A 13,153-nucleotide genomic window follows, 5' to 3' on the forward strand; every position below is an offset into this window, starting at 1 on the left:
GCCAGACGCTCATGCTCCAGTTGTCACTGTCACCGTGGGAAGCGCGTGGCGCTGGCCTCGGTGTGAGATGATTAATCTGCCGGCCTCCCCCTTGTGATAGCGCAGCCAACTGTCCCTTAGACCACAGAGGCTTCACTCGCTTGAGGCTGGCGCATTGTTCATGGCGATGAAGGACCTGCGCGATGGCTGCGGTGATCGGGTCAGGGCCACCCCTCCACCGCAAGCTCATGTTGCATTAAAGGGTAAAGGAATTTGGCAGAAAATAAACCCGCTTGCATTCCCGCTTATCCTCAGATGTCAGAGGGGCAGGGGCCGGTTAGGTTTCGTTTCTGAGTAATGTCCAACTCAGCGCTGTAAGTCCGGTCGCACAATGACGCATGCACTTATAGCACACTGCGCTCTCGGCTTCACCGCATTCAACGCACGAGAATTACAAGACTCAGGGAGTTTGGTTGCGTTAACGAACTATCACAGCTAGATTAGTGAACAGCGCAGTTTATTAAAGCAACAGTACAGGTTCTTTCGGATGGCCGGTGATAAATACACCGCAAAGCACGTGCCAATGATAATACAGTCGACTACAAGCACATCCAATTATGAAAGAAAAGAGCTCTAAAGAATTCCAAGTTTCCCGGGGAAGCACCCGGTACAGCCGAGCGTTCGAATCTCACCCAATAGCCGGCCCTATGCGGAGGAAGAGAGGTTCAGCCCGTCGACTGATCCCAGAAGTCAGCGATGTCCTCCTGACTTGTCTGTGATGGTGTCTTCCCTAACAGTCTTCCTCTTTTGGGGTCTTTTTATCCTTTTTTTTTTTTTTTAGGTAGAGCTTGAGTGACTCTAGTCATACATACCTTTACTTTGATTGCTATAAAGTTCTCTCGCTTTGCTTTTAAAGGTATACGCTAGAGAAAATTCAGAGCACATGCTCCATGGAGGGATGGTTGCACCTTGGAAGTGGGTAACTTCTGCGATGGAGGTGTGGTTTTGTATTATAATGATATTATAATGAGCAAAGTTCACCCAAGGGACTTGATGTTACATGTCAGTACCCCAAAACTGGGCGCGTGATATAAATCAGAAGTAGGGCATTAGCTCGACAAAACCCCCATTATTTTACCGCCTTGCTTCAGTGGATTCAATGCAGGGACCAACCGTTCTCGTTCCGATCGTTCCGGTTCCCTACCCCTGCGATCACAGAGCCTGGCCGCGGCGTCTCCACTCCGCTCCACCCTCTGTGTTACTTCTCAGAGTCGGCACACCAAGCTCCCCTGGTGTTGCTAACATCTAAAGTTGCAGGTTATGTTCCTCAGGGAACTACCATGGAACCAATTCTGGAGGTTGACCTTCCCTTGCGGTGGGGGGGGGGGTCATATCAATAAGTCACCTGCAGCAATCATTCCACAGCCCACCCGTTGTCTCTCTCCCAATGTCCCACGCACCCACCGAGCTGTGAACAGCTCACGATGACGTTCCCAGTCCACGTTTACCTGAACCACTCCAATTTTTTGCCGCCTGCTCTACTTGCTCCTTGCGTTGATGTTCTCCAGGGACGTGGCTCTCGGACATCGACGTGATGGGGCTCTACCCAGGCAGCAAGGTCCTGCTGCCATAACGCAGCAGCCCAGAGAGGTCTACCTCTGTGACCATCGCTGTAGCCACCCCACAGGCCGTTGGCCACCCTCTACGAGTCAGTAGCGAGACAGAGGACTGGCCACGTTTCTCAGGCAGCAAGCTCTAGGGCCAGCTGGGTGGCTTTGACTTCTGCAGCGTCCCTCGAAAGGCGAAAGATGGAGAGAGACTTCTTACCAAGGCCTGTAGTGACAGGACAAGCGCCGTGGTTTGAAACTGGAAGAGGGGAGATCGAGATTGGACATAAGAAACGTTTCATGATGAGGGTGGGGAGGTGATGGACCTGTTTGCCCAGAAAAGTCATGGACACCCCATCTTTGGGAGTGTTCAAGGTGAGATAGGACGAGAGGAAACGGCCTCAAGTTGCGCCAGGGAAGGTTTAGATTGGGTAGTAGGAGAAATTTCCTCACTGAAAGGGTTGTCAAGCACTGGAACAGGCTGCCCAGGGAAGTGGTGGACTCACCATCCAGCACCTCATGTCTTTCTTGTAGTGAGGGGCCCCAAACCGCACACAGTATTCGAGGTGCGGCCTCACCAGTGCCGAGTACAGGGGGACGAGCACTTCCCTAGTCCTGCTGGCCACGCCATTTCTGACACAAGCCAGGACGCTCTTGGCTGCCTTGGCCACCTGGGCACAAGGCCATGGGATACATCTCCGTATCTACAGTGGCCCACCGGTGCCTCTTTGGATCCCTGAAGTATCTTCACTCCCTTGAAGTATCTTACTTTCAAGTCAGGGGGCTGATGTGCCAGGCCATCGAATCCGTTTGTCCCTTTCCCCTGCCCAGCCGGGGGCAGGACCCCTCGTCCTGATCAGAACATTCATCACCTGACTCCTGCAACTCCAAACCAAAACCCTTTTCACCCCAAGAGGAGCCCACGTCTCTCTCTTGTCCAGGCTGCGCTGCCAGCAGTAGTCACAGGTATGATCTTACGGCAGTCCAGCATGGTCCTTCCATGGAACTGGGCATGAGGGTCGACCCCACGTGGATGTACGTCCACTGGATCAGGATCAGAAGGAGGAGAGGTGTCCTCAGCCCATCTACTGTGCCTGGGCAATTGCTCGACAGCAGCTGGAGCAGCAATCTTCCTGGATGGTCCCTTTTTCGCCACCGTTTTTCCCCCACAATTCTTGCCCGTGGGCTTCCAGGACCATGGGACTGCAGACCACCGCAAACACCCTCGGGTACCGGGTATGTTCCTCTCTGGTGGACCACTGACCTCGCTGGGTTACAAGATCTTCCTTGAGTAGATACTTTGCTTTCACACTCATAAGAGCCACCTCCAGAGGCCATGGCTGGCTGCCCCTCTTCCGATCCATCAATCCCACAGTCCCTAGCAATGGATCCCAGCTGCTGGGCTTCCCTACCTTCTAGTTCCAGCCTGTCAGCCCCACCATCCCAGCATCGGAGCAACCAGGGAGCAAATGTCTTCACCTGGCTGACAGACACAATCGTTCCCTGTATTTCGTAGCCCACTCAGGGATAGGGACCAGGTCGTTCTGCCTCTGCCCCCTCTCAGGGGAAGAGTCCCCTGTGTGGACTTCACTGGGACCCCTTGACTGCAAGAGCAACTATTACAGTTCAGAGTGGAGCCCCTGGTTTAGTCGCAGTGACCGTCTGCATGACGTCAAACCGGGAGACGTTTCTCTCAGCGCCCATCTGCGTGGCCTCATATCAGACCTTCTCAGTGCCCGTCTGCGTGGCCTCGGAGCAAAAGACCTTCTTCTCAATGTCAGTGTCTGTGGCCTTGGAGCAAGAGACTTTCTTATCAGCGCCCATCTGTGTGGCCTCAGACCAAGAGCCCTTCTTATCAGTGCCCGTCTGCGTGGCCTTGGAGCGAGAGACCTTCTTATCAGTGCTCGTCTGCGTGGCCTCAGACCAGAAGATCCTCTTCCCAGTGCCCATCTGCATGGCCTCAGAGCTCGCCACCTCCACCACAAGGATGCCGATAGCCAGCTAGTTCCTGAGGAAAAGCTGGCCTGTCCCCCTCAACACCCGCTTTTCCCTTTTTGTCATTGAGTACAACATGACATGGCCTGCAATCTCTCTCTCTGCCTGGTTGTGTCCCCTCTCAGCAGCTTGCGCAACCCCCATCTATTCATCAGGGGAGCCGAGTGAGAAACAGAGAAGTCCTTGACGCTCTGCCGACGTTGTTCACATCCATCGCTGTGTTACCAACACTGTTCTGGTCACAAATCCTAAACACCGCACCGCGCTGGACTGCAATACAGAAAGTCAACGCTATCCCAGCCAAAACCAGCACAGCCCTCGACCCGAGGATGCGAGCACAGACCAGGCACTGGGTGAGGAGACACAGCCCCCACGGAGGATGGGGACCAGCATTTATTGTTCATGCCAGGAAATGTACACACACGGAAGAAATCAGCTGCAACCTCAAAATTAAAGAATATCGGTAATAACTGCAGCTCTCCAAGTATCAGAAAATAGGGTGTTCACCCTCCCAGAAGAGCCACCACCACAGCCAGGGGTGGGCAAGCGCAGCGTGACAAGCTCTCTCTGCAGGCAGCTCTCGGCCTCCTCCAGCACCTCTCTGCGTCCAGCCGGCGATAGAGCAGGGGGCCGAATCCAACCACGTGCTGGCCCCGCGTGGAGCAGTTAGATGGTGAGCCCTGCAGGGACGAGAGGAAGAGACAGCGTCACCCAGGGCCACCTCCCTGTCCCCAACCCGCTGCTCTGGGGGTCTCGGTGACCCCTCCCACAGCCCGATGTTGCTCCGGCTGCGGGTCCCACGGGGGAGCACAAAGAGCTGGGGCGCCCCGTCCATCCCCCCTGGTCCCACACCATACCTTTGGCTGAGCTGCCAGACCCGCCGTCCGTGCCTGTGAGAGAGAAACAGCCGTGAGCTGCCAGCCCCGTCCTCGCTACGGGCACGGCGCACATGCCAGGAGCCGGCCCGGGAGCCACGGCCGCTCTGCAGCCACTGGGAGAGCAGGATGGAGCCGTGAGCACCAGAGAGGAGACACGATCTCCTCCATACGTCCCCGCTACAGGGATTTAAAGACGGGCAGCACAGGGAGGACGGGGGATCAGGAAATGCCGGCAGCAGCCAGAAACCCAAACCGCAAGACCGCCCCAGCACTGGGCAGCGGCTGGAGCCGGACCTGCCGCCGGTACTCACCTGATGCCGGATCATAACCCTTCTTCTTCCTCCCTGCAGAGAGAAAGAGGCATCAGCATCCACCGTGGCCACCACGCTCAGAGGCTCCCCAGAGCACAGCGGCTCATGCCCACAGCCCCTCCGGCCCCCCCCGCCCCTGCCTTCCTCCCGCACCCCTCTGCCTCGCCGGCCCCATCACTTTACCTGATTTGTACTTCCAGAAGGCGAATCCGGCCATGATGGCGATCACAAGCAGGATGGCAACAGCCACCGCCAGGATGATGGTGACCAGCTTGGACTCCGTCTCTGGGGGAGAGCAGGACCGTGAGGAGGGGAAGGGGAACCACCCCAGCCCACCACTGCTCCACGTGCCCAAGGCCACCGCGCTCACCCCACATGAAGAGGCCGGGCTCGGGCAGGCTGGCGTGCTCCACGCGGCACCGGTACTTGTCCTTCTCCTCTGGAAGGGCCTCGATGGAGGCCCAGGTGTAGTAGGTGCCATCGCTGTTGGGCGCGATGCTGCCCCACTCGGTCTCCTGGTCCCTGACCTCGCCGTCCTTCAGCCAGCTGACGGTGATGGGCCGCGGGTAGAAGCCGTAAGCGCGGCAGTACAAGGTCAGGATCCCGTGGGCCTCCTTCCCTGACACTCGGACCATGGGGGGCTCTGGGGAGGGGGTGGCGGTGAGAGCCGGCACACGCACCCACAGCAGCCCGTCCCCAGGGTCCCCGTCTCGCCCTCACCTTTCCTCTCCAGCACGGCCCGCCCGTAGCTCACGTATTTCCTCAGCCACTCGATGCAGGTGTTCTTCAGGTAGTGCTTCCACTGCTCAGCGACAGTCCCGTCCTTCTCCCACTTTCTCTTGGTGATTTGCGCCGCCGCGTCTGCCGCGGTGAATGTCATCGTGTCCAAGTCGAAGGCGATGAAATCCCTCCCGTCGTAGGCGTCCTGACGATACCCCCTGGTGCTGCCGTCCTCCAGGATGTCACAGCCGTACATGGTCTGCAGCGTGTGAGCCCCTGAAACACGACCAGGGAAATGGGGCTGAGGGGCTGCTGCAGCCCTGGGCCTTCAGTGGGGCACGGACCCCCGGCAGTGCCCCCCGCCCCAACCCTGCATGACCCTTGGGGGGGATCGGGTACCGGCACGAGAGCTGCCCACCCTCCTGACCAGGGCCCACAGCACTCAGGGTGTCACGTAAAGCCGTGACGCAGACCCCCTGCACCCAGGACGTGGCTGGGCTGGCACCCAGCCCCACGGCACCCCGGGACAGCGCGGGGCTGGGCTGGGTCCCAAATGCTGGGGCCGGGGATGATAAGGAGATGGGATGGGGTGGGGGAAGCCCCTCTGGCTCTGGGATGGGGGGCCACAGCACCATGGGGAGGGCGAGGGCCTGGGACACTGGGGGTGGGAGCCCCTCTGGCTCTGGGGGTCTCCACTGCCGTGGGGATGGTGAGGGGCTGGGACGTGGCGGCCACTCCTAGGCTGGAGTCCTGGGCACCGTGTGTGTGTGGTGGGGGGGGATGCGCTGGGCTGGGGTGGCCAGAAGCCCCCCCTGGATCCAGGACAGGGGATCCCAAGCACTGTGGGGCTGGGACAGGGCAGCCGGGACCCCCTCGGGCTGGGGGACAGGGTGGCTGGGAGCCCTCTGACAGTGACACCAGGCAGGCAAGGGCCGGCACAACATGGGGCAGCAGCGTGGGGCACAGCAAGATCTTGGAGCAGGGGGAAGGAACCATCCTGTCCCACAGAGCCCCAGCCCAGCCCCACGGAGCCCCACACTCACCCCTGCTCTGGTTGTAGCGGTCCCGCAGCGTGTTCAGGTCAATGCGGTCATTCTGCTGATTGCTCTGTCCTATCTGGGTCTGGGTGTCCCAGTACTGCTGGTCCAGGTTGTCCGCCATCCAGTCTGCCCGGGGCACCATCTTCCCTGTCTCACTGTCGTAGCGTACAATGAGGTTCCCGTCCACGTACCCCACAATGACAAACTGGGGCACCCCCGGGCTGGGCTCTGACACGGCAACATCGAAGTAGCGCAGGGAGTGGAATGCTGTGGGGACACAGGGAGTGGTTAGAGGTGGGGGGCAGTGGGGGGAGACAGGGGTGAGGGGTCCCAGGGGTGGGCACTGAGGCTGGGTGGGGGTCCCAGGGGAGCAGATTGGGGTGATGGGGGGGGACAGCTTCAGGGGGGATGTGACTGGTGGGGGGATGTTGGGGGAGTGAGTTGTGTGCGGGAGGGGGGTCCTGGTTCCTGGTGCCAAGGAAAGGGGGGTCCCAGAGGTGTCCGAGGGGTGGGGACCTGGGATGCTCGGGAAGGGGGGGGCCAGGGAGGTGCAAGAAAGCAGATCTGGGGGAGGGTCCAAGGCAGCAGGAAGGTCCGAGGCAGGGTGGGAGAGGTGTCCCGGTTCTCGGAAATGGGGATCCGGGGGGGGGCCCGGGAAGGGGGAACCGGAGGGGTGGGGGAGTGTTCCCAGGGGGTCCCTGGGACCGGGGAGGGGGACCGGGGAGGTCGGAAAGGGGGGGTCTAAGGGGTCCCAGTGCCCGGGAGGGTTCGCGGTGCCAAGAGAAGGGCGGTCCGGGGGGGTCCAGGGGGGTCCCGGTGCCCGGGGGTGTGGGGGGGGTCCTCCCGCGTCCCCGCCCGCGCTCACCGCTCGCCGCCCCGACGAGGACCCCCAGCAGCAGCCCCAGTCCCAGTCCCAGTCCCAGTCCCGGTCCCGGTCCCGGTCCCGGTCCCGGTCCCGGTCCCAGTCCCCGGCCCGGCCCCATCGCGCTGCTCCGCTCCTCTGCGGCCCCGCTCGGACTGTCAAACGCCGTGACGGCTCAAGCCCCGCCCCCTCCCAGCCATTGGCTCCGCTCCCTCCCGCCCGCCAATGGCAGCCTGGAGCCGCCTCGGACGTCACCGGGTGCCAGGCAGATCGCGTTCCCGCAGGTTGGAAGCGAAAGCGAAAGCGCCGGAGGAAGGGCGACGGGCGACGGGCGAAGGGGGGGACGGGACAGGGGACCCGCGGGACCCCCCCGGGACCCCGCCACCCCCCGGGACCCTCGGAGCCCACCCCCGGGACCCTCCCCAGCCCCCACCCGGGGTCCCCCAGTGTCCCCCAGTGTCCCCCAGTGTCCCCCGTTCCCGCTGTCCCTCTCGCCAGTGTCCCCCTAACACTGACGTGCGGAAAACAGACTCCACAGTCGGTGAGATTGTAAAGTAGGTATGTTCATTCAGCGCTGGGCAGCACGGGGGGTAGTCCCACCGAAGTCGTGTGCGCCTGATTTTGGCAGTTCACTTTAAATTTATACAGTCAAGTGTTACATATACATAGAGTTTCGCAATACGCCTATACATAGGCATTACCTATCCCCGCTTCATATTATAATTAGCTCTAGGAAGTCATTTCCATAGTCTCCTCTCAACTGCGCTTGCGCAGTGCCTCCTTATGGTGGTCGTCTGGTGGTCGTGAAGATGAAGGCTGTATGTCTTCTTCACAGGGAACTCTTCACCTTCTGTCCCTGCGCAGACTCAGTCGTCCCTTGGCATTTGTCCAAATCACAAGGTCGGTCTTGGCTGGTTCTTGGACTCACTGCTGATTCTTGTCAGGGACTATCTCCTGTCCCAGTCAGCCTCAACAATGGAAACGTTAAACATCACTTCTCATCCCCTGGGGCCGTGTCTCCCTCTATTGAAACTTCTTTAATTTCATTATAAGCTAGATAATTATTAAACAATTCCTATCTACATTCATATATCTACTATATCTACTAAGGTTCCTTTGGTTCCCCGTCTCAACACCAACGTCCATCCTGCTCCTGCTGTCCCTCCTTCCCGCTGTCCCCAAGGACTGGTGTCCCCCAGCCTGGGGCCGGGGGGGGGGCGGGGTACCTCCTTCTCAGCACCCGTCTGTGAGACCTCAGAGCTGGAGACCTTCTCAGGGCCCTCATGGGTGACCTCGCAGCTGGAGACCTTCTTCTCAGGGCGCTCGTGGGTGACCTCGGAGCAGAAGACCTTCTTCTCAGGGCCCCTGTTCATGGTCTCTGAGCAGGAGACACACCTGGACTGCTGGGATGGAGGGCGCTCAGCCCTTCAGGAGGGGTGGGCAGGGCAGGCGAGGTGGAGGAGTCGCACTCGATGGAAAGGAGAGCTTTGACCGCACAGCCGTTACGGTTTGGGACGACGTGGTCGACAGTCTGGGCGAGGATTAGGGGATGGAAGAGAAAGGAGATGGCGCAGTAGGTGTCCGCTACCCGTCGCCCAGCCAGGATGCCAGCGCCAATGAGTTATTCCACAGACAGTCAGCAGAAATGTCTGGATCGGTCGCCCTTGTTCTTACCGGAGACCTCAACGACCCAGGCGTCAGCTGGGAATGCCACACTGTTGTGACGAGCAGGTCGGGGAGATGCCTGGAGGTTGGTGAAGATGTCTTCTTGTCACAAGTACTCAGTGAGCCAGCTAGGAGAGATGCCCCCCTAGACTTGTTCTTTGTGAACAGAGAAGGACTCTGGAGATGTGACGGTCGGTGGCTGTCTCAGCCACAGGAAGCGTGAAATGGTTGAGTTTATGGGGGTGGTGGTCAGTAGCAGGCTCAACAGGAGTCAGCAGTGTGTCCTGGCAGCCGAGAGGGCAAACCGCATCCTGGGATGTCCCCATCCCAAGTTCTGGTGTCTCCATCTGTAGGAGTCGGTCAGAAAATCAGCATTGTCTCAACACTGTCATCAGGAACATGAACAGTACATTTCCTGACAATGGCCTGTTTGGAGCGCAGTGGCCGATCCCAAGAACGGAACGCGCGGTACAAGGCTCCTGGAAGGTACCTGGCTAGAGCCATTAGACTGTCAAAAAGGATGGATTGCAACTGTTGCCATAACATGGATGAAGAAATCATGAACTTTAAATGAACTTTGCTTCATTATAATACCAAAACACACCTCCTGGTCGAAGGCTACCCGCCTCCAAGACTTACCACGCCTCGGACACTGACCCCGCGCCTGCGGGATAGCCTCGCTCAAGAAGGGCGGAGACTCCTGAGGCAGAGGTGGAGCAAGGTGTGTTACTAAGCATAAAAGATGACTTCTGAACAACGGAAGTTTGAAGCTTCCCCACCAAGGACCACGACGATCGACGACGCAGCATTAGCTGGACCCGGGACTGTTAGGACGTCTTGAGATCAGCGGTGGTAGCTATAACTTCTCTTTCTCCTCTCTCTAAACTTTACTTTTCTCCTTTCTTTCACCCATCCCTAACTATCGCGTGCCTCTTCACAGGCAATACAATAAAGTTTTACTGTGTGATTATTGCTATCCCCTTTGGTGTTGGTCACCTTAATTTTGCACTTTCGAGATCGTAGCAAACGAACCGTCACGAGTCCACCGAGCGGACCGTGACACCATCCCTGCTCTTGGTGTCTCCATCCCGCCTCCTGGTGCATCAAACACAGCGTCACCAGCCGGTCAAGAGAGGGGATTGTCCTGCTGTCATCAGCGTTGGTGCGGCCTCACCTGGAGCACTGCGTGCTGTGCTGGGCCCCACCATTTTGAGAAGGACGTGAAGATCCTTGAATGCATCCAGAGGAGGGCAACCAAGCTGGTGAGAGGGCTGGAGGGAATGTCCTCCGAGGAGCGGCTGAGGACTTTGGGTTTGTCTGGTTGGGAGAGAAGGAGGCTGAGGGGTGGCCTCGTGGCTCTGTGCAGCTTCCTGAGGAGGGGACGTGGGGAGAGAGGTGCTGAGCTCTTCTCCCTGGGATCCAGGGACAGGACGCCTGGGAATGGTTCAAAGCTGCACCAGGGGAGGTTCAGACTGGCCATGAGGAAGCGTTTCTTCACCGAGGTGGTCAAACCCTGGCACAGGCTTCCTGGAGAGGTGGTCGAGGCACCAAGGCTGCCAGGGTTTAAGAGGCATTTGGAGAATGCCCTTAATAATATGCTTTAACTTCTGCTCCGTCCTGAAGTGGTTGGGCGGTTGGACTAGGTGGTTGTTGTAGGTCCCTTCCAACTCAACTGTTCTGTTCTAATTTCTCAGAGCCCATCTGCATGGGCTCAGACCAGGAGACCTTCTCAGTGCCTGTCTCCTTTGGCTCAGAACATGAGACCGTCTCCTCAGCACCCGCCTGCGTGACCTCAGAGCAGGAGACCTTCTTCTCAGCACCCTTTTGCATGGCTTCAGAGGAGCAGACCTTCTCAGCAGCCTTCTCTGTGGCTGCGGTGGGTTGACCCTGGCTGGACAGGGAGATCATTCAGCAATTACCGTCACGGGCAAAACAGACTTGGCTTGGGGAAATTAATTTCTTGCCAAAATAGGGTAGGATAATAAGAAAGAAGAACAAATCCTAAAACCCCTTCCCCCACCCCTCCCTTCTTCCCAGGCTCATCTTCACTCCCAATTTCTCCACCTCCTCCCCCTGAGCAGCACGGGGGGGATGGGGAATGGGGGTCAGGGTCCGCTCATCCCACCTTGGTTCTGCCGCTCCTTCCTCCTCAGGGGGAGGACTCCCCACTCTTCCCCTGCTCCAGCGTGGGGTCCCACCCACGGCACACTGTCCTCCACAAACTTCTCCAACGTGAGTCCTTCAGGGCGCATCCCCCTGCTCCGGCGTGGGGTCCTCCCCGGGCTGCAGGTGGACATCTGCTCCACCGTGGACCTCCCTGGGCTGCAGGGGGACAGCCTACCTCACCGTGGTCTTCCCCACAGGCTGCAGGGGAATCTCTGCTCCGGCGCCTGGAGCATCTCCTCCTCCTCCTTCTTCACTGACCTGGGGTCTGTGGGGCTGTTTCTCTCACATTTTCTCATTCTTCTCTCTCCAGTTGCTGTTGCACATTATTCTTTCCATTTCTTAAATCGGTTCTCCCAGAGGCGCTACCACCGTCGCTGCTGGGCTCGGCCTTGGCCGGCGGTGGGTCCGTCTTGGAGCCGGCTGGCATTGGCTCTATCGGACATGGGGGAAGCTTCTGGCATCTTCTCACAGAAGCCTCCCCTGTAATCCCCCCACTACCAAAACCTTGCCACGTAAACCCAGAACACTGTGGCAGGGGACGCAGCAGGGCCATGGCACAGAAAGCTGGGGATGGATGTGGCAGGGATGTTGCAAGGACGTGGTGGGTTGGCTGGGGACACAGTGGGGACGTGGCAGGGACATGGAGGGGACTGGAAGTGACTCCATCCAACATGGGGGCAGCTCCTGGCATCTTCTCACAGAAGCCACCCCCGCAGCTCCCCCCACCACCCAAACCCTTGCCATGTACACCCAATAGTCCCCAGCACGGGGAAGGTCCTTTCTCCATCACCTCTGTCACATGGTTCCCATCAGCGCTTGGGGTTTGCTGCAGAGATACGGCCGGTGCTGTGAGCAGCTGGAACTCCTGAGATGGCGGTCATTCAGGAACAGACAGGAGTGGTGGGATGGATGGTCATCACCACTTCAGGAGGGTTAGGCATCGTCAGCATTGGTCACCATGGTGTCTTGGGTTAGCGGCATGAGTCCCAGGACCGGAGGGGTGGGATGGAGGGCCATCAGCTCTTCAGGAGGGCAGGTGAGGGATGTAAGGGGGAGCTTTGACCGCACGGCTGTTACGGTTTGGGATGACATGGTCGAGAGCCTCTGGGTGAGGGCTAGAGGACGGAAGAAAAAGGAGATGGTGCAGTGGGTGTCCACTACCTGTGGCCCAGCCAGGATGCCAGCACCGATGAGTTATTCCACAGACAGTCAGCAGAAATGTCTGGATCGGTCGCCCTTGTCCTTACCAGAGACCTCAACGTCCCAGGCGTCAGCTGGGAATGCCACACTGCTGTGACGAGCAGGTCGGGGAGATGCCTGGAGGTTGGTGAAGATGTCTTCTTGTCACAAGTACTCAGTGATATCCACCCTGCAGCCCGTGGGGAAGACCACGGTGAGGCAGGCTGTCCCCCTGCAGCCCACAAAGGTCCACGCTGGAGCAGATGTCCACCTGCAGCCCGGGGAGGACCCCACGCCGGAGCAGGGGGATGCGCCCTGAAGGACTCACGTTGGAGAAGTTTGTGGGGGACTGTGTGCCGTGGGTGGGACCCCGTGCTGGAGCAGAGGAAGAGTGCGAGGAGGAAGGAGCGGCAGAGCCAAGGTGGGATGAGGGGACCCTGACCCCCATTCCCCGTCCCCCTGCGCCGCTTGGGGGGGAGGAGGGAGAGAATTGGGGAGTGAAGGTGTGCCCGGGAAGAAGGGAGTGGTGGGGGGAAGGTGTTTTAAGATTTGGTTTTATTCCTCATGACCCTGCTCTGGTTTGGTTGGCAATAAATTACATTCATTTCCCCAGGTCGAGTCCCTTTTGCCCGTGATGGTAATTGCTGAGCGATCTCCCTGTCCCCCTCTCGACCCACGAGCCCTTCGCTATATTTTCTGTCCCCCTTCCAGCTGAGGGGGGGCAGTGACAGGGCGGCTTTGGGGGGCACCT

General features: G+C 59.0%; 1 protein-coding gene across 3 annotated transcripts in view; it reads right to left on the reverse strand.

Moving 5' to 3' along the window:
• The window catches only part of LOC128135850 (class I histocompatibility antigen, F10 alpha chain-like), a 17,821-nt gene extending 10,293 nt beyond the window's left edge, over positions 1-7,528 (reverse strand). Inside the window, exons 1-8 of one of the 3 annotated variants that reach the window (XM_052774941.1) lie at positions 7,396-7,528; positions 6,534-6,797; positions 5,491-5,766; positions 5,141-5,413; positions 4,954-5,055; positions 4,771-4,803; positions 4,439-4,471; positions 3,962-4,261 (exon numbers count right to left, since the gene is read on the reverse strand). In XM_052774941.1, the coding sequence (XP_052630901.1) occupies positions 4,248-4,261; positions 4,439-4,471; positions 4,771-4,803; positions 4,954-5,055; positions 5,141-5,413; positions 5,491-5,766; positions 6,534-6,797; positions 7,396-7,513 (1,113 nt within the window). In that variant the 5' untranslated portion in view covers positions 7,514-7,528 and the 3' untranslated portion in view covers positions 3,962-4,247. Of the gene's footprint in view, positions 1-3,961; positions 4,262-4,438; positions 4,472-4,770; positions 4,804-4,953; positions 5,056-5,140; positions 5,414-5,490; positions 5,767-6,533; positions 6,798-7,395 lie in introns of those variants that run through there. The other 2 variants (XM_052774940.1, XM_052774942.1) reach the window with 2 other exon arrangements.
• Between the last annotated feature and the right edge of the window lie 5,625 nt (positions 7,529-13,153).

The sequence above is a fragment of the Harpia harpyja genome, chromosome 25, assembly GCF_026419915.1.
Source record: "Harpia harpyja isolate bHarHar1 chromosome 25, bHarHar1 primary haplotype, whole genome shotgun sequence".
Lineage (NCBI taxonomy): Eukaryota > Metazoa > Chordata > Aves > Accipitriformes > Accipitridae > Harpia > Harpia harpyja.